The sequence below is a fragment of the Trichoderma evansii genome (assembly GCF_050947405.1).
Source record: "Trichoderma evansii strain SZMC 28006 chromosome Unknown GGI43scaffold_15, whole genome shotgun sequence".
Taxonomy (NCBI): domain Eukaryota; kingdom Fungi; phylum Ascomycota; class Sordariomycetes; order Hypocreales; family Hypocreaceae; genus Trichoderma; species Trichoderma evansii.
Genome location: NW_028145191.1, coordinates 571,800 through 591,920, shown reverse-complemented (window position 1 = coordinate 591,920; position 20,121 = coordinate 571,800). Strand labels below are relative to the sequence as shown.

General features: G+C 43.7%; 8 protein-coding genes across 8 annotated transcripts; 3 read left to right on the top strand and 5 right to left on the bottom strand.

Moving 5' to 3' along the window:
- Positions 1-323: 323 nt before the first annotated feature.
- On the bottom strand, positions 324-817 carry GGI43DRAFT_428712 (GFA family protein; the record flags this gene model as incomplete). Its single annotated transcript, XM_083209008.1, has 2 exons — positions 324-735; positions 771-817. 2 exons carry the CDS (start codon positions 815-817, stop codon positions 408-410), a joined length of 375 nt encoding a protein of 124 aa, XP_083058935.1. The 3' UTR covers positions 324-407.
- Positions 818-1,283: 466 nt separating this feature from the next.
- On the bottom strand, positions 1,284-3,469 carry GGI43DRAFT_409473 (amidase). Its single transcript, XM_083206514.1, has 2 exons — positions 3,340-3,469; positions 1,284-3,259 (listed from the first exon to the last, which is right to left on the bottom strand). Exon 2 carries the CDS (start codon positions 3,184-3,186, stop codon positions 1,510-1,512), a length of 1,677 nt encoding a protein of 558 aa, XP_083058934.1. The 5' UTR covers positions 3,187-3,259; positions 3,340-3,469; the 3' UTR covers positions 1,284-1,509.
- A 1,832-nt stretch (positions 3,470-5,301) lies between these two features.
- On the bottom strand, positions 5,302-6,272 carry GGI43DRAFT_385472 (nucleoside phosphorylase domain-containing protein; the record flags this gene model as incomplete). The annotated part of the gene is made up of 2 exons (XM_083203658.1): positions 5,302-5,344; positions 5,398-6,272. 2 exons carry the CDS (start codon positions 6,270-6,272, stop codon positions 5,302-5,304), a joined length of 918 nt encoding a protein of 305 aa, XP_083058933.1.
- Positions 6,273-7,010: 738 nt separating this feature from the next.
- On the bottom strand, positions 7,011-8,260 carry GGI43DRAFT_97791 (class I mannose-6-phosphate isomerase). The gene has a single exon (XM_083210620.1). The coding sequence runs from the start codon at positions 8,102-8,104 to the stop codon at positions 7,115-7,117; it is 990 nt and encodes a 329-aa protein (XP_083058932.1). The 5' UTR covers positions 8,105-8,260; the 3' UTR covers positions 7,011-7,114.
- An 851-nt stretch (positions 8,261-9,111) lies between these two features.
- GGI43DRAFT_409470 (uncharacterized protein) lies at positions 9,112-10,069 on the top strand. The gene has a single exon (XM_083206513.1). The coding sequence runs from the start codon at positions 9,807-9,809 to the stop codon at positions 10,056-10,058; it is 252 nt and encodes an 83-aa protein (XP_083058931.1). The 5' UTR covers positions 9,112-9,806; the 3' UTR covers positions 10,059-10,069.
- A 168-nt stretch (positions 10,070-10,237) lies between these two features.
- GGI43DRAFT_97784 (uncharacterized protein) lies at positions 10,238-11,123 on the top strand. Its single transcript, XM_083210619.1, has 2 exons — positions 10,238-10,318; positions 10,368-11,123. Exon 2 carries the CDS (start codon positions 10,489-10,491, stop codon positions 10,972-10,974), a length of 486 nt encoding a protein of 161 aa, XP_083058930.1. The 5' UTR covers positions 10,238-10,318; positions 10,368-10,488; the 3' UTR covers positions 10,975-11,123.
- A 684-nt stretch (positions 11,124-11,807) lies between these two features.
- GGI43DRAFT_97771 (general substrate transporter) lies at positions 11,808-13,975 on the bottom strand. Its single transcript, XM_083210618.1, has 4 exons — positions 13,624-13,975; positions 12,567-13,523; positions 12,272-12,505; positions 11,808-12,211 (listed from the first exon to the last, which is right to left on the bottom strand). The coding sequence occupies exons 1-4, from the start codon at positions 13,794-13,796 to the stop codon at positions 11,959-11,961; spliced, it is 1,617 nt and encodes a 538-aa protein (XP_083058929.1). The 5' UTR covers positions 13,797-13,975; the 3' UTR covers positions 11,808-11,958.
- Positions 13,976-15,965: 1,990 nt separating this feature from the next.
- GGI43DRAFT_385469 (FMN-dependent dehydrogenase) lies at positions 15,966-17,480 on the top strand (the record flags this gene model as incomplete). Its single annotated transcript, XM_083203657.1, has 5 exons — positions 15,966-16,080; positions 16,136-16,187; positions 16,241-16,963; positions 17,034-17,145; positions 17,211-17,480. 5 exons carry the CDS (start codon positions 15,966-15,968, stop codon positions 17,478-17,480), a joined length of 1,272 nt encoding a protein of 423 aa, XP_083058928.1.
- Positions 17,481-20,121: the final 2,641 nt, after the last annotated feature.

The window sequence follows — 20,121 nt, the reverse complement described above, 5'->3', positions numbered from 1 at the left end:
CATGTACATATCTACAATGTGGAGACTTGGTATAGTATTTGAGCATAACTGATGAGGAGAACAATCGGCCTAGCTACTACTAACCTAGTACACACTTGAGTACTTATACTATGCTTAGCAAGTGCCCATGAACCGCCACATCAGTAGGCGAGGCAGACATGAGGATGCAACTCTATTTATATACCATATTGTGTAATGATCCAGCCATTACAGCGCACCTAAGGATTAACGACTAGGAATGTATCATACTGTGGTCCATGTTTTGGGTTTATTCTGTATGTATTCGGCGTTGGTCCACAGTGCGCAGCGCTGCTTTTATTGCTATTGATATCGAGCTCCTGCTCATTCTATTGCAGGCTATCCACGAATACATGTATATAAAGGCTTTAACACTATGTATGATACGATCACTCTGAGAAAGACAGCTCACTATGTAAATCTTGGCTCGCACCTGCTATAGGCTGCACCCACTCTATTCTCGAGCGTGTAAAAATCTCTGCATCAAATATCGCTGCCGAAATAATCTTCTCACTGTCATCCAAGGTCCCGGCCTTAACCACCTTATTAGTTCCTGAATTGGGAGACTCGCGCCACATCATACTACCGCAGTCGCTACAAAAGTAGCTAACGACGATGACTCCTGATTCGGCAACTTTGCTAAACGCCTTTGGTGTACCGGCAGTAACTCGGAATGCTCCCTCAGGGACAAGAAAGTTGATACTGTAGCTGCTGCCACTGATCTTGTGGCAATCATCGGCTCTGCATCGTACATGTAGCGAACCTTGCCACAAAGGCAGCTGCCACTGTAGGCAACCATTTCTTCAACTAGGAGTACGCGAGAGGACTGCTTATTGAACCAGTTAGATTTGCGAAGGGAAATTGAGTGAAAATAGTGTAGAAGCACATGTGCAATATCGAATTTTCTCGTGTATTTTGAGAAAACTCTCCTTTCAATCGACCTACTAAGACGTATAAGGTTGTATGGTATCTATCTTTTATATTTTCTTGCCTCTCAAGAGACCAAGAACGCAAGCAATCTTATTGGTATCTGAGAGAAACCTGATTACTGAACTTAAGCCCTCAGATCGGCACCGCCGAAAGTTCCGGTTCCTGGATGGAAGGTGCCGGCTCCTGGCTGGGAGGTTCCGGTTCCTGGCTACTTATGAATGCGCGAAGTTCGGTGAGATGGGTGGGAGTGCTGCATGGTATCATTGCAGATGACCCCATAAATCTCAAATAAACACGCAGAATATCTTGATCAATAGATAAATAGATATCTCTTCGGTAGTAGACTGGTTGGGGCATGGGGAGTTGAATTTTCGAATACCTCGAACGACGCAATTTTCTATACAGGAAAAATATTGCCCCTAAGTTTTAAGCTAGAAATGCATAGCTGTCAAAAAGTTATACTAAGCTGTAATCAAACCCTCTCACAAGCTCCTCAAAGTACAAATAAAGCAACGTTTACTGCTTCATATACATGAAACTTTATGTATACCTCCAACAAATTTATTGTAGCTCCAGAACATACTGCAGCTTTGCCAAGGCCTCAAATAAATCATTGTCATGATGCTTTCTCGCTACTATCTGCAAGCCAATAGGAGCGCCTTCAAAGTCACCCTCTTCCCACATCTTTCGCACATGCTTATCTTGCTCATTGAGTGGCGGAGGAGTATCAGCTGCGTAGCCCTCAGCTCCTTTTGCTCTAGCTTTGATAGGCGTAGGGAAAACGACGCCAGGACAATCGACATAATTCCAGAAACAAGTGTAGTTCCAATAAAATCCTGTTTCGTGCTCACATGCCGGACCAACAGAGGCCGGACAGATGACGAAGTCAACATCCTGAGACTCCCAGTGGCGGGCAAAATCACACCTAAAATTATCGCGGGCTACATGTTGTTGCAGAATCTCCGTTGGATTGAGCTCTAACCCATTAGTATCCTTCAACTCCCATTCAGTCAAAGGAAGCATTGGCTCGCCTGAGGTAGCTAGGACCTCTCTTACGCCTTTGCCACCATCTGGCCAAAACGCAAGATGTATGTTCTTAAGAGCTGTAGCTACTTCGTATGGCGCGAAGGATTTGACAGAAAAGGCTTTCGATGCCTTTAATTTCTCCACTACCCAATTCAAAGCTCGGGTGACTGGCGGCTGTGGAATAATAAGACCATCATTCATCATGATACCAATCTTCAGCGGCGAAGGCTTTGGGGTTGTTTGAAGACCCGTCCATGGGATTGGAACGAGCCTTGGGTCTAATAAATGCGGCTTAGATGCCAAGGCAACTGACGTAAGGAGATCCAAGTCTCTCAAAGTAGTGCACATTGGACCAATTGAAGCCAGAATACTGAGCTCCGCTAACGCTCCCATTGGCAGGACATCCTTCCTTGGAAGAGTATATGAAGTTGGCTTGAAGCCATAGATGCCGCAGAAACTAGAAGGGACTCGAATGCTTCCACCAATATCAGTCCCAAGGCCAAGAATGGATCCTCGCATAGCCAGTAAAGCACCCTCTCCTCCAGTAGACCCTCCTGACGATAAACCAGTATTATGAGGGTTCAACGTGCGGCCATAGAAGGAAGTGCTCTCAATATGCATTATTGCTTGGGGCTGATTGGTCTTGCAATAGAAAACAGCTCCAGCAGCTCGCAGTATCGATACTAACTGGCAGTCTTCCTTGTCTTTGAATCTTGCCACGATGAAGCCAAGGCCTGACCAATGTCCAGCCACAGGAAAGAGGTCTTTGACGCTGATGGGAACTCCATGGAGAGGTCCAACTGTCTTTCCTGTAGATTGCAAGTATTCATCCAAGTGCTTAGCTCGCTCAATAGCCTCATCCATGAACCATTCCGTAAGACAAGAGGTCAGTTGATGCGCTATAATCGCCCTCTTGGCGAAAGCTGTGACAACTGCCACTGAGGTCAGCTTTCTTTCTCTGATGAGTGCTGCCAGAGCAGTAGCGTCGTAATTTTCAGTGATATCAATTTCTTCAGCAGATAAAAGACCACATTGTCGAGGAATGCCTGTGACATCTCTAGCAGCATTATTTATCAGATCCAGAGAGAATCGAAGTTCAGCCGGTACCTTAGTAGCAAACTCCTCAAGCAAAGTTCTTCGCGATGCTTCGTATTCTGGTGACCCAGTAGGCAATGCCATCACTTGGACAACAGGGAGAGTTTGTAAAGACATGATTTATGATTGAAGTGCTTGAGGAAGATTTGAGACTTGGGTTAAACTGCTGATACCTTGCAACCAGATCGATCTGTGAAAGCAAGCAGCCGTTAATAAGACAGATACCCATTTGTTTAAATAACCATTGGTTTTGTTAGTAACTTATAGTACCTAGCGCTTATTGGTATTAATTTCGCTTTATTCGGCTTGTTGAAGAAGCCAAGTTCATTTTCTTCAACCTAGTGACAAAGAATTGTGGCTAATAACTATGATCCTAGGCTTTTCGAAGGATCTCACAAATAGCGAGCGGGGAACGTTACATCATCACGAAGGTATCCACGCGCCTTGTCCAGAAACAGTTTAATAACTGACTCAAAAAGAAGAATATATGTTAATGCAAATTTACCTCGGGTGGTTAAACTGGAGGGGAGTGTAAACTGCAAGTTGGCGGAGCCTCTAGCCTATACGAACTTCATGCTGTTTATACCACCAACTTCTTGAACTAAATAGTGTAACCAAGACAGTTATGAGATAATTGAATGACTTAGAAAGCTGATTGTAGGATATAGACCTGCCGAAAAGTCATATTCAGCAAATTCGAAATCTAGATGTACGTGTTCGGCTATACGTGTATAGTGGAGTCCTATTGTGATAGCGTAACAAATAATATGGTGACTTTAACTAGATAGGTAGCTTATTATCAGATAGAAATTGTAACTGGCCGTGATATGAGCCGCCAAACCAACTATAGTATTATACTTGGCCTGATGTTATTATGAATACATTATGAATGGATAAGAGGTTATAGTATTACTAACTTCTTATTAGCGTGCCGCGTTACCGTTTCGGCGATTTAGAGCCAACACAAAAGCATAATTTCATGTTGCTAGGTGGACCCCGCGGGATTTAATATTAGCCTCGCTTCTTATTTGATAGTCTGAAAAGTGTTTACATACAGTAGTTTCGTCAGTTAATAGACTTGATATAATATAAACGCTAATAATAGGCCTGTGAAGCCAAGACAAAATAATAGCTTTAGTCATCAGAAGCATTTGTAAGTCGAAAAAATATTTCTAAAACCGTTTGTAATCTGCGCTAGTAAGATGATTAAGCTTATACCCCATTTCCGGCCGGACTGAACTGGCACGTGGAATAAGTCAGACTAGTGGCCTTCCGACCCCCCCCCCCCCCCTTCCGACCACCCACATCTGTAAAAATCTGGATTAACTAGAAGGGAGAAAAATAATATAACAGCATTGTGAGAATATTTTTTTTTTTTTATTTTTTTATTCTAGCTGCCAAGAGTAACAGAGGTCTTAGAAATTATTTAAAATTATAAAATTTAATACTATTTAAAATTATAATTATTTTTTAAGTTAATTTCTTATATTTATTATTTTTTTAATTTTAATAAATTAATTATTTAAATTTTTATTTATTTTTTATTTTTTTTTTAATTTAAAATTATTAATTTAATATTATAAAATTTAAATTTTTATTTTAATTATTATTAGCTTTATATTTTAATAATTTAAATAATTTTTAATTTTTTAAAATAATAATTAAATAATTAAATTAATAAAGCTAATTAAATTAAAAATTATTTAAATTTAGTATAATTATTTAAAAGTATTAAAAATAATAAAATTTAAATATTTTTTAATTTTAACTGCTTATAATAATATTTTTAATATTATTTTTTAATTTTTTTATTTAAGAAAAATAAATTTATTTATTAATAGTTTTATTATATTAATTAGTTACAGGCTTAATTTTAACTAGCTTACTTTGATATTTTATTTTATTAAGTTAAGTTTTCTAATTTTCTAATAATAATATAAAAAAATTATTTTATTATATAATATAAAATTTTTAAAATTAAAATATTTAATAAAAGCTTAATAATAATATATTTTAATTAATAAAAAAATTAAAATATTAAAAGGTTAAAAAATATAAAAAATATATAATAATAAAAAAAGTAAATAAATATTATTTTTATAATATTTATAAAAAAAGTTATTTATATAAGTCTGTGGGGGGGAGCAGATTAGCCTACCAGCCCTACACTCCACATCTTGCGCTGCCGATTGCGATATCTCCTTGGTGGTCGGTATGATATTCAAAAACTCTTTAGCATATGCCGCCGCTGTTGCTGCTGCATACTCTCGCCACACTTTGTTCTTATGAGAATCCGAATAATCACAAATTCCCCGGATTACTAAATACGGAAAGTTCATCAACCCAGCCGCCTCCATTTCAAAACATGCAACTTGAAGCTCTTGAGCGATCTTATCTCTTGTGAGCCCGTGCTTCATGACCTTATTGCCAGAGGCAATGGCCTGGTAGTGGATTTTCGGATGGGAGTTTGTTCTTGGGGGTCGCTGTACTAGCATAGACGCATCACACTCATCACAGCTAGCTGCAGCAGGATTGTGATCGTAGCCGGCATGAAAGAGTCGATCTTGTGCATTTGGATGAGCATACTCGGTCATCATAGGGTATTTGTTATGCATCTCTTGAAGAATAACTGGCACCCTCGTAGCTGTTGATTCGTGAACTGCGCGAAGTTTTGAGATATGAGTTAATAATTTCGATGGGGGGATTCCGAAAAAGCTTGTCCGCTCAATTTGGCCCTCGCCGACAATTTTACCGAGATCATATTGCATCACTCGGCTGCCGACGACGATATCACCAAGTCGAATATCTAATCTGCCTGGTGCGCCACCTCCGACGCCCACCATCAAATGTATTTCAATCGATGGGTAGCTCCTTTCTATGTTGCTTGCAACAGTAGCAGCATTGTTTGTTCCGTAGTAACCATTGGGCAAGCATGCTATTACAACATTGTGAGACCCAATGCTACCCAATGTGTACGTATTGATGTCGTTTGGTGGCGCGGGCAAGTCGTTATGGATGTGATCTAACATGGCACGCGCAGCTGCCATCTCGATATGAAGTGCACAGATCCAGCTGACAGTGTAGTCTTCGGGTTGATATCCAGATGTGTTAAGGGTGTTGCTGGTTGACATTTTCTGTCGCTTAGCAGCGCTTGGCGAATTATTGATTTCATCGTAATCCCGCCGTCGTGTTCGATTGACCATTGCAGCGAATGTCTTGTCTAGCTTGCGGTTCGATAACTCAGATGATAATGACACTGTTGTGATATTGCTTGAATTGGACAACGGTGTGAGACATTGGGTGTTTCTTCAGAATTGGACGTAGAGCTAATTGGAGATACATTTGAATACAAATCCAGCAACGGCCTATAAAACTTCACTACTAGCTATCTACTGATTACAGGAAAAATGGTAGAGTGGAGAATCTAGACGAGGCGATTGAAAGGTAAGGCAGAATGCGCTTGTGAAACATAAATGAGGCGAAGCGCGCGCTTCGCAGCAGGCCAAGTCGCGATATGAAACACGCACCACACGTACTTTACTCAATTCAGGATGATGCATGCATGAATGCTACGTAGATTCCATTTTGGGCTTTTTCTGACTTTTTCGAGGAATTGCTACCTTTAAATTATACGCTCAGTTTTGTGAGATGGAAATATGTAATGACACAGCCTCCTAATCTACATTTAGGTACATGTATGGAGAAGGGAAAGTATCCAAATCCTCTAAAAATGAGCAGGGATACATACGGGCTGAGCGCTACATAGTTACGTTAGTGCTAGAAGACAACAACTATTAAGCTAAGAATGCTAAGAGAAGTGAACAAAAAGTAGCGAAAATTGGAAAATAATTGCAAAATAAATTGATAGAAATATGGGCAGTGCCAATTAGCTTATTCTATGCCAAAATGCAGATATCTCACTAATATCACTTACAATTGAGCGATTTGATGTACCCTTGATTGATCTTAAGTGCCTAAGTATATATAAGTGATAACTACGGACTTTCCATGTTCTATAAATGACCAGCATCGAATCCAATGTTTTCTACTGAGGCGGCCTGGCAATGACCACATCTGCGTTGCCTTCAAGAATGAATTCACCATCCTCGTGCGGAATAACTACTGTTGATCCCTTCTTCAAAACTGAGGTGTGCGAAGATTTTGTCTTTAGTGAAGCATCGCCATCAAGAACAATCAGAATGGCAAAGCCGCGCCGGCAGTGGCTGTAATCTCTAACAAATACTCTTTCCAGATGAAAATAGTCTTGAGACTGTGCAACGAAAACGCTCTCGCTCGCGTTAGCTTCAGTTACCAAACTCAACACTTCCTCTCTAGTCCTTGCCTTTGTCTCAACAGCTGTCAAAGCAGTCTCAAATCCAAGACCGAGGTGACCCGCTTTCTTTCCATCAATGTCGAACCCGCCCCACTCGCATAGTATAGACATGTCTTCTGGCTCTTGTACTTCAACGATGAAGATGCCCTCACCGATTGCATGGAGAACTCCGGGAGGTACATAGACTGTTTGATGGGGCCTGACGTCGATTTTGTGCATCCGCTCCAAAAGTTCAGCTCCCTTCTCTTCCTCGACAATTCGAAGTAGATCTTTTGGGTCAACCTCTTCGCGAAAGCTAAGCCAGATGGACCCAGGAGTGAGTATGTACCACGCTTCAGCTTTTCCATGCTTCCTCTGAAGATGCTTTGACGCCCAGTCGACGTGAGGATGCGCGTGGATAGGCAAACGCTGCCCAGCATCGAGCAACTTCACAAGCAGCTTCGTATCAGGTCCATAATTGGCCACATGATCAGGCCCAAGCCACTTTTCGGGTTCAGAAGCGATGGCATCGGCGAGAAATGTGCCGTCAGGCAAACGACTCAATCCAATATTTCCTTTACCGCTGCAGCAAGTTGTAGAGGCAATCCAATCTTCGGGTTCATGGGAGCCGCATGGTGGATTGGAACGAAATTCGGATATGCGTGCACCTCCGGCGTAGAAGTTATTGGCAGGTTGGTTAGCGGGGAGGATTATGGGTGCCATTCTTCTGATCTGTACGTATACAATTACACTGAGATTATGCGATAGTTTAAAAAGCCGGTGCTCTGTTTAATAAAGGAGTTTGTGGGTGCCAGGAGCGCGTCCAACAAAGGCATATTTTATATTGCGTAGGAGTAAGAGAGGGCTGACTATTTAATAGCTCTGCTGCTCTATTAGCCAATACTAATGTGAGCCAAGAATAGCAGCTCAAGGACAGAGAAGATGGCCCAAACCGTAAAAAGTGGATGCTGAAGATCTTGAACTGGGGTTATTGCACATCTATTGATTCGCGTGCAGAGATATTTTATCGCAAGCCATGAAAAAAATGAGCCAAAGTCTCTGTCATCCCTGGAATTTGATGTCAATGGAGTGTTTTCTGGTATTGATCTTGGCCGACTGTCTTTTCTTCTTTACATATACGTCTTTTCTTCAAAGAATACATAGCAGCGTACGCAGACATTGGATCTGCACGATATATATCTTTAGACATTGGGTAATGGCGAGAGACTCAAAGGGGCGTCTGCTGCTCTTCGAGTCCGTCTCAAATCCGGGCTCTAGTGGAATGTAGTAAATCATGGCTGATATCGCCACTCCGCACATGGCGCCATTTAGCCGCTGTTCCATCGCTAAAAAGGGAAAACTGGGGTCAGCCTGGCACTTTGAATAGACTTACATTCATTAAGTAGATATGTAGATAATTGAAGTGATGAAGCCATGACGAAGCTCAGCTGCAATGAAGTTTTAGATGGACAGACTTTTCCATTATTTACTATCACCAGATCAATCCCAACACTACTGTACTGTAAGAAGCTGCCCTTCAATTATTGGGGGACAAAAAAAGGCGAATTAGTGAACATGCTACATCAAACTAGTGCCCGGCTCTACTGCAGTGACCTGCGCAGGGCGTGGGGCGCTAACTCTAGTTCGTCGCACACTACCCATGGTCTACTGTAGGCACCCAGATGAAGATGTTAGCCATTTTGCGTTTTGTATTAGGTATACCTGATGAAGTCTACCTCTGCATTATAGAACGTTTTGTGAGGTTGGAACAATACAGGCTGATACAAATCTTCAAAACAGCTGACCCAAAAGGTCATATTCCTTGGTCCATCATCCCAGGTGTGAAGCACATCTCCAGCCCCTCCAGCCTTGCATAGGCAGAACTCTCCCTGTGCTCATCCAATACCCCCAGTCTCATCCTGTAAACTGAGCGACAGCAGACGTTGTAAGTCGGAGATACTATCTGGATCGCGTTTGTCTGCAACTGGGTACATGTATTCTCGGCGGTAACCAACAGCCTTTGGGCGATATGCCACATAAATTCGGGTGTATGCTTTCCAGCTGAATGGTCGTGTCGCTCCAGGATAAAGCACAGCTGCGAATCTAGCCATCAGATAGCCTCATATGCCGTCAGATAATGCATCACGTAGAGTGCCTATCATTATTCCCGTATCAACCGGTCCTGCTCGAAGAAAGAGCTGCTGCTGATATAAAATTCGGCAACAACGCTCGCTTGCTTCGAGTATGGCCCGTTCTCGAACCTGTAGCAGATTCGCCCAATGCCATCTACGCACGCGCCAACCGTTCTGCTACTCACCACACCGAAAGACTTTGAAGCCGGCTCATCACTGACGTTCAAGAGGTCAGGATGTAATTGTCGTCAAGTGCGCTGGGTGTAGTAAGCAGTAAGGCAATATGTACGCTGATGATATATATCTCCGTTCTTTTTCTCTTCTTCGTCATACTCCTCGTACATGTTCTGCGTACCCGATCCAGAAACTGCCGGTTCATCACGCTTAATGCCATGCTTGCGCCTATTTCTTTCTTTCTTTCTTTCTTTCCTTCCTCATGGTGTGCGTGCCCAGCCATGGTCACCGCCGGTTCATCAAACTCAGCATACTCGCACCTGCCTTTCTGTCAGTTCTTGCCATCTGCTCATGACGTACATCTCGCTTAGCACTATTCGCTTCGAATACGTATTCTATAGCATAAATATCCATTTTCTTCCTCTCCTCTTCGATTTCTTTCTCTCTTCTTCCTCACTTCAGAAAAGACTTTAGCCGGCTCATCACTGACGTTTAAGAGGTCAGGATGGGGGTTGACATTGCCAGGGCCCTGCGTGAGGCGACCAACACCTTAGGATGATCAGCTGGTCAGGTAAACCCCGGCATAATTTTTGATTCTTTTCTCGTGCCCCTGGTATTACACTTCCTCCAGGTGTTTGCACTTTTTTTTCTCTCGTGCCCTGGTATTACACTCCTTCCAGGTGTTGCACTTTTTTTTTCATTGCATTGGGCGGCTTGTCCGTTGATGCGAAGAAGAAAACATGCTGGCTTTGCCTCCTCGTCATCCTCGCCGCCCTCTCGCTCTCATCTTTCATCGCGTTGATGGCCGCACGATCAGTCAGTCAGTCAGTCATCGACTCTCAGGGGCCGAGGCGGTTGCTTGTACTATGTGTCTCCTGTGTGATATGGTCGTTGTGTAATGGCAGGATTGGGATGGGTCTAGCAAAAGAATTGGGACAGAATTGGTGGTCTAGAAAGGAGGAAGAAGGAGAGCATTTTATTGTACACTTAGTCGCTGGCTTACGCGTCAATACGATCCATACATCCATCTGCTGTGCGCGGTGTATTGATCAAGTATGCATTGCCCCCGCCACCATGATTGTACAAACTGCTCGCGTATTCTTTGCACGCGCCTCCAAATCTCTAGACTGCGGCTTGGTGCCAATCTGCTGGGGAAGCCTACCAGACACAGTCTTTGGAAGCCAGCTTCATATTCCCACGCCTGTGCGTACCCTGGCCACAACCCTCATTAACATTTTATCCTGTTGGATCGTCACCGTCACATGGGAGAGGTTTCGTATCCGTTGAGATCTAAAAAATAAACTCAAAGTTTTGGAGCATATGCTCTTCGGCTGTTGATCTGAACTTTGGCCAACACAGAGTGTAGAGATGAACATTGCCAACAAGTCTTCTTCACATAAACTTTTTCCACTACTCGCTTATCTCGCAGTCATCCTACAGTCTTGACTCAAAGTTGAGTCCCAGATGGCTCGACTGCCATGTGAATATTGGAGGCGGTCCAGCCCAAAAAGCCAGAGGTTTCCTCGCATAGAGTGAAGGTGACGTGGTTAACTTCTATACGAAACACTTTGCACTAGTAGTCTTTATGAAAGTGGTTCATAAAGCTAGTAGTCGGCTCAATTATGGGTCGGAGAGTGCCTCCTTGCGCATTTCAAGCTTTGTCATCAGCCTCGTGTGGTTTCATCTGTCCTTCTAAAGATAGAGGGGACATTGGCCGAAAATGTAGAAACTATTAGCAGATATGGAATACTCTGTTCAATATTTTGGGATCAAAAGTCTTGGATAAAACATCATCCGTTTCTTGGCGGATATTCAGCTACATTGTGAATGGATAGGAGTATACATGTGGGATAGATTAGCCAAGACTTGGTTTATCTACATGCGCCGATCACGGCGGGCGCTGTTTTCCACTGCCTCATCGCATTACATATTATATCTCATAAAGATATGGCCATACCTGATATGGATTGCTTATCAGCCAAAAATAGATACATATCTCTCGAAAGTAGTGTCCCATTCAAGGGGATCCTCCAAGCGCCACTCAGGTCAAAGCGGCGTCAGCTCAGAAACATGCACAAGGAAAGCAGCTCTCAATGTCGAGAACCGGGTGAGATATTTAATTATTTTAAACGGCAATAAATCATTCACGCTATTCTACATGCTATTTTACATGCTATCATACATGCTAGCAATTCACTAGCCCCCACACTCTCGTGATAAACACACGCAATTGGAGAACTGGCTGAAGCAATCAAACAGGACTACAGCACTTTATTTCTCCGAGTTTTGCGCGTGGCTATGCACCTCGCTAATTTCTCCAACTTCGTTTTGGTGCTGCTTGTTGGGGGTCCATCGGCTGGACGTGATGGGGTTGACGTGCTGAACGTACATGGTGTCAATCTCCTCGAGAGTTCGGTCCTTGGACTCGATGACGAAGAAGAAGACAATCAGGACGAGGGCAGCACAGCACCCAGCGAAGATGAGGCCGTAGAAGTAGTCAATGTCATCAGTAATGAATCGAGTGCTAAAATCACGGCTGTTAGTCGGAGTCTTTAAAACGATTAAAAGACCAATAGCAACATACAAGAAAGAAATCATAAAGTTCCAGAACCAGTTAGAAGCAGTCGCAATACCCATGCAGACACTTCGGTATCGGATGGGGTACAGCTCGGCGTTGACAGTCCAAACCAGTGGTCCCCAGCTGACGGCGAAAGCAGCAATAGCAAGGCAGGAGAATGTAACCAAAGCAGATCCAGCCTTGGGGGTAAGCATCGGGTTCTCGTGGTCGAGGGCAAAGTGGCCGACAAAGGCGTAGACACTATCAATTTGTTAGCAAATCCCGCTGACTTTGGCACAACCAACATATAAAGTAGACTCACAGGAAACACATCATCATCCAGGCAGCACCAGTCATGAGGATAACACGTCGACCGAAGCGGTCAATGATCCACAGACCGATGATTGTGCAAAAGACGTTGACGGATCCGAGAATAATCTGGGTGACGTAGCTGTTGCTGATTCCAGTGGCAGCAAAGACGGTGGTGCCAAAGTAGAAGAAGAAGTTGGCTCCAGTCAGCTGCTGGCCGGCCTGGAGAACAATTCCGAGAGTTGTACGGTAGAGCATACGAGGGCCAGTGAAGATTTCGGTCCACTTGAACGCCTCAGTGTGTGCATTCTCCTCATCAATCTTTTCTTGAATCTCTGCAATCTGCTTGTTGACGACATCTGAGTCGGGAGCAAGGCCAATGAGACGGGCAATGGTTTGACGAGCCTCGTCAGTGCGACCACGGCTGTAGGCAAATCGAGGACTCTCAGGGAGCAAGAGAATACCAGCACCAAGAGCCAGGGCCCACGCAAAAGTGAGACCGTTGGGGATTCTCCATGAAGCGCTGCTGGCCTTGGTCTCTGTTCCCCAGTTGACCATTTCGGCAGTCCAGATACCCAGGGTAATGAGCAGTTGGTACGATGAGACAATTACACCACGGATCAAGGCAGGAGTACTCTCTGACTGGTACATGGGGACGACGACAGACAGAGCTCCGATGCTCACACCGGTGACGAGACGACCAATAGCAAACTGAACCCAGTGGGTGGAGGAAGAGATCTCAATGATGGTTCCAATGCAAGTGAAGAAGGCAAACAGCGAAATCGAGAGTCGACGACCGATTGTATCTGCCATCTTACCAGCAATCAAAGCACCAATCAATGAACCAATACACAAAAGACCGACAATGGTGCCCTGACGGGCAGCGCTGAAGGTGTACGATCCATCACTTTGTAACGCTCCGAAGCGGCTGGCATAGTCTTCCATCAGGAAGAAGCCAGAGATTTGACCACTGTAAGCCAAGCATGGTTAGCATGATGGTCAAGCTGATAGACATCAAGTGTCATCATTGTAAATGTCACTGCTGTAGAGTGTCATCAAGGAGTGCCTACCTGACATATCCGAAAATGAAACCACCAACACTGGCAACAGCTCCCAGACCACAGGCCAGCAGCGTGACCTTTCCTTCAGCATGGATCTGAGAACCTTCTTCGCTGCTGGTTGAGTTTTCCCTCTTGGGCTCCTCTACGGGAGCAGAGGCTTGTTTCTTGTTGAATAACCCCATGATGCTACTCGCAAACCATTCACAAAACGCTTGATTCAATGCGTGTGATTCACGAACAGTGCAGGAGGATTAAGGGCTTAGAGATAGGGGAGAAAACGTTGATAGATAAACTATTTTAGCAAAGCTAGTAGCTACTCCTATGAGTGACGATAGAGCTTGGAAACCAAGGGCTGGCAAAAGGGATAGTCCCACAGAGCCATATAAAACCTTGAAGCATTCGCGTCCATCTCGGTGTCTTTGCGGGCCGCTGGAGAATGAATTCAATAATCAACGGTCCCGTGGTTTGGACCATCAGGTGGAACTGAACCGATCCTTATAGGCACATCTCCTGTTCAATGCTGTTACCATCACGGTGTTGATGAGGCTGATTCGGAGAAATTCATCGGGGATATTCAACGAACCATTGCCCTTTCCGTCAATGCACAGATCAGGTCGAGTCATGGATCTTGTTTCGAGCGCTCCACCAGACCCAGCAAACCGCTGCTCGGCGCGAGCACGGCACCGGTATGTCCGGCGAGCACTACCGAGACTAAGTCATCCATCTGCCGCGTCTAAGAGGCTGTCAAGCTGCCAAAACGCCCATCCCGTTCCCACCAGGTGCCCACTATTGCCCACTATTGTGCCCACTCTGAGCTTTGCTGATGGAACATTAAAACATTAAACGCGCAACAAAATGTCGTCAAACTTCGTATTTTCTGGGCTTATCCATATATCCATATAACGTGATCTCCACTGAAGGATGGAAAAAGAAATTTTCTGCTCGGCCCACGATGAGGCTCGTCGTCTGATGTCCAAGCTCTGGCATTGATGATTCGTCAGGACACCGTTGCGAAAATGGGATGAACCATGCTTCTCATCTCGCGAGATGCTACTGCGGCAAATTCCGTGATTTTTTTTTTTTTTTTTTTTCTTCTTCACAGCACTGTCACATTGAATGTCACATTATGCAAAATCACAACATTGTATCGACTGCTTGAAGCGTGGTGAATCACGTTGGCCGTAAACTCTCTCGGCCAAATGTGTTGATGTAGAAACTAGGCAGCTGTATCTTGCGTATGGCAACGCCGCGATGCAACAGAATTGATGGCCGTAAAGCCTTCATATCTTGAAAATGAAGCATTCACATGCGTGCATAGTCATTTTATGGTTGTGAAAAACTCGGCACGGCACGGAGCATTATTTATTAACTGCATAATCTGTAACAGCCGAGAAATTCGGCGAAAAATCCTTCTGGAAAGCTCACATGCGATAAGGCTAACCAACACAGGTATGGTGTCGATCTGAGATCATGCTAGTCGCTGATGTCATAGATATGATAAGATGATAAGAGCCAGTCTTATGTAAAATCAACCTTGAGTGCTCCGTAGAAGATGCTCTAGAGATATTCCTAAGCAAAACAATGTGGATACGTGTATACAGACAATTCAACGTCGGTTGTCCAAATGAAGGAGTATAGCTAGTTTATATGTCTTTTTTAAGTACGGTTGTGGATGTTTATTTACGTTTTGCGTCACATCTTACCTCTCTGTTATATCCGAGGTTAAGTCAGAACTACACACTCAAATTTGCCCATAGGCAATTCTATTAACCGATTACCTCATATAAAACCATAACAACGAAATAACGGAGGCGGATATCCGCCTATAAATATGTTTTTGATGGAGAAAAGAAAGCTCTAATCAAGAGAAAATTACTATTTTTCTCCCCTTTCCTCCCTTTTCAATAGAAACATGACTTTGCAGCACTTTAGTTCAGGGTAAACATTGCCGAGATTATTGCGGCTTAGAGTGGCAATAATGATCAACAAGCTCAGCACTGTCTCATAGGCGTATTTTTCCAGCATCACCAAAGGGGTTCAAGATTAGCCGCACTGATGTCAAGTTGACGCTAGACAACTTCTACCTCATTTTGCTTCCATATAGTTGATTTTTTGATTAGAACACCGGGGCATGCTCGGGATTAAACTTTGAGCTTTCTGGCAATTAGGTGATGCGCGAGAGCATCTGTGCGCGTCATAGGAGTGATCTTCAAATGGACAGATGAACGCCCTCAAGATGCAAACGAAAACATATATATATATCTGCCACATCTTTCATGGCCAATATAATAGAAAATCAATTACATCAACAGCGACAGAGCCAAGCATTAAATCAAAGCCTTTTGAAGACAATGTCTGATCCTAACAACCCCAACATCAATATCAGGACCACCCCTCAGTGGTCGCTGTATCAGCGAGAATCTTTCTGGAATACAAACGATGGAAAATATCCCATCTTCAATACTGGTAAATTCTCATGATTCTTCGTTTATAATGATTCTCATTAACAGTATATCATAAGATCCCGCTGAGATTGAGAAACTCGCAAAGGAGAAACTTTCCCAGGGCGGCTGGTAAGATGATACAAGCCAAAATATTTTGCAAAATGACTTACAAGATATTGCAGGTATTATTCCTCTTGTAATGCTGGAATTTCCTGGAGCCATCTTTCGAATCGACAAGCTTTCTACCGACACCGAATTGTCCCTCGAATGCTCGTCGACACTAATGTGAGAGACACTGCAACTGAGATTTTCGGACATAAGGTGTCTGCTCCTATTGGATTCGCTCCTATTGGCATCAACCGCATTTATCATCCCACTGGTGAACTGTCCGTGGCCAAAGTAGCTCAAGAGCTCAATTTGGCGTACTGCCTGTCTTCTGCTGGAAGTTACAGCATCGAAGACGTTGCCAAGGCAAACGGCTCTGGACCTCGGTTTTTCCAGCTCTATCAAAGTCCCGACGATGAGCTCTGCCTCTCCATGCTCCAGCGCGCTTTTGACTCTGGATTTGACGCTTGTATGCTAACGACGGATACTTGGTCCCTCGGGTGGCGCCACAACGATGTATTCACGGGAAACTACGCCTTTTATCATGATCATGGAGCAGGAGATCTTGGCCTTCAAGACCCTGTCTTCCAGAAGCGTCTTAAGGAGGCGGGAATCGACCCGGTGAAGAACCCAAAGGAGGCGGGTGCAAAGTGGATTGATGAGAATATCTGGCACGGCCGGGCTATTACTTGGGAAAAGATGAAGTGGACTATGGAGCAGTGGAAGAGAATCAGTGGAGGGCGGCCATTTTGCTTAAAGGGCATTCAGAGCGTGGAAGACGCCAAGAAAGCAGTTGAGCTGTGAGTTTACCCGGATATTCTGATTTTGTACGTGAAATCATGAGAGACTAACTATATTTCGTTTTATCAGCGGCGTGGATGGTATTGTTGTTTCAAATCACGCTGGTCGACAGGTTGACGGAGGCATCTCCAGTCTTGATGCCCTCGAGAAGATTGTCGATGCTGTCGGAGACAAGATATATGTAAGCTGAATATGCCATCTTCCACATGCAAATGTTTTATAAGAAGCTGACTAAGTCTGGACAAGGTCATGTTCGATTCTGGAGTTCGAACTGCTGCCGATGTCTTCAAGGCTCTCGCTCTGGGTGCAAAATTTGTCTTCATTGGCCGCCTTTGGGTATGGGGCCTTGGAATTGCCGGCGAGCATGGAGTACGACATGTTTTGAAGAGCTTACTGGCAGAGTTTGATATCTTGATGGAAGTGGGTGGCTTTGTAAAAGTCGAAGATATCGATCGCAGCTGCATCGACTCGTTGCCTAACTCATCAAACTTGATCGCTGAGCATTCAGCAATCTAATAGAGTCTATGTGAAAAGAATTAGCTATAGCCACTTTACTGAGTAAATTTAGTAATTAGCAATTATTTCAAATTGTATGTATGTACAATGTTATAAGGCTCCTAATATCAGCTCCGATAGTGATTGGAAGGTTAGTCATGTAGCCAAGTATAATAGTAATGGAAGGATTTATGGCCCAAGTCTGATACTATATGCCTCCTGACGCACATATCCCCATATTGAGCTCAAAGGGGTAGGGCCACAATGATTCAGCCTAACTATGCCATTCTAAAAGACCCCTGACAATCAGCCAATTCAGCTCTCACGCCCGGGCTTAGGGATAACATCATGCATATTAAGGTGACTAGGCTCTTGGTTGAGCGGGGCGCGGGCTTATCCGCCAATTATTTGGAGAGCTTCAATCTGCATGAATACATAGCCCATTTTAGGCTTATATTATATACATTGGGAAAGTGATTCCGCTTCTCCTTTTTGTTCTTCAAGGTCTTCAGCGACCCGACTTTTCGTTTCATTTATTCAGCATCATCACTGATACCAACGCCAAAACAGCCTGATCATGTCTCTAACAACCCATCAGTAAGCGGATGAACACTGCAGTATCAGCCGTTCCGACTAATTTGTCTTTTGTCTATTTACACAGAGATATTCCATTGAACTCTGCTAGGAGTGAAATTCGAATTCTAGAGATACATCCGGCACGATCGCCTCCGGATAGGATTATATGCCACTTACGAATTATATCTCTTTTCGACCAGCCTGAATACGAAGCTCTATCATATGTTTGGGGGGACTGGAGCGACTCTAAGCAAGTACTTCTCAATGGGAGGGAGTTTTCGATAACAAGCAACCTGTTTGAAGCTCTGATTCGTCTTCGCGCTGTAGATAAGGCACGCGCATTATGGGTAGACGCCATGTGTATCAACTAGAAAGACGATACTGAAAAGAACGTCTAAGTGCTGATGATGGGTAAAATCTACGCCAAAGCGTCCCAGGTTTTGGTCTGGCTATCGAAAGACGAATCTTCAAAGGTCTTAAGCGACATTTCTTCGTTTAGTCAAGGTCAAGAACGGCATTTTATTGAGCCCCCATCTTATATTTTCGACGTATTTCGACTCAGCTGGTGGTACAGGGCTTGAACATTCCAAGAAGCGGTCCTGGCGAAACATCTAGTATTTCTTATAGGAAGTAGGTGCTTTTCTCTAAAGGACCTGGAGGCGTATTGCGACTCTTTACATTGTCATCTATTTCGACCAAACGCATGCTGTCGCACTATATTCAGGGCACCTGCAATAGCTATGGTATATTCTTCAGCCTTAAATGTCCTGCGACAATTGTGCAAGTGTCGAGAGATTATCTTTCAGAGCAAGCATGATCTAATGGACCTTATTTTGGGTAACAAGGATCGCTCAGCAACAAATCCTCTAGATAAGGTGTATGCGTACCTAGGACTGGCACACGATGTCCCCATAGAGCTTGTAAAATATGAACTGTCTCTGAAAGAATGGGCAGTATATATCTCTACAAGGCTTTTACAACATAATATGTGCATCAAAGTTATTCGCCATGCAATCCCCTTGGGAGTTCGTAATGTTGAAACATGTCGAATGGATGGGTTGCCTTCATGGTGTCCTGATTGGACACAGAAAACAGAAAGTGTCATTTCCTATGAAATACAAAAACAATTTGACTGCTTAGATCAACGATTTGCTGCCTCGGCACAAACAAAAGCCAATCCATTCTTTCCGACAACGGAAATACTTGGTGTGTCCGGTGTTTTCTGTGATACAATCACACATGTAGGGAATGTTAGTACCGGCGTATTTGGACCAGGCTATGATCCACTGACTCTGCGGCAATGGTGCTATCTTGTTGCCAACAGTACTTCAGCTCATTAAGCCATATGCGACGAATGTCACAAGATAATCTACGGTATTCGAAACAACTGCCTTGTGTGTCCTGATTTTGATTTCTGCAGTAGATGTTTCAGTAAATCAAGAAACAAGCATGCGGGCCACCTATTCAAGAATATTAAATTAGACATACCCGAGTCAAAAGATGATAGCTGTAATCAAGGCAAGGCAACGGAAAGTTTACCCGCTTTAGAAGAGTCTAAGGAAACAATCGAATTCTATGAGGCACTAGAAATCGTTATAACGAAAGGTGAAAGTGGCTATGATATCAAAGGCTCTACTTGGGAAACATTGGACAAAATGGATTACCCATTCAGCGAAGGGGACACTATTCAAGACACGTTTTGAAAAGTGCTGACTGCTGACACACCAGTAATTAATATTGCTGATAACATAAAAGATGAACATGATGCAGAGTCCATCTTTCAAGAGATAGCTTTTACGAAGTTTTGGAGCCAGAGAATCGAACACCGGCCAGAAGCAATGTTCCCCATAAAAGACGGCTACACAAAAGATCAAGTGAGCTTGGCGCTTCGAGCACTTACTAAAGAAAATATTGATTCCGTTGCTTCGGTGGTCATCTCAGTACTTAATAAAAAGAGGTTATTTGTGTCTAGTAAAGGATACATCGGCTGGGGTCCAGAGACAATGCTTCCTGGAGACACCATTGCCATCTTGTACGGCTGTAATATGCCCTTTGTGCTTCGCGCAGTTTCCGAGCATCTATCTAG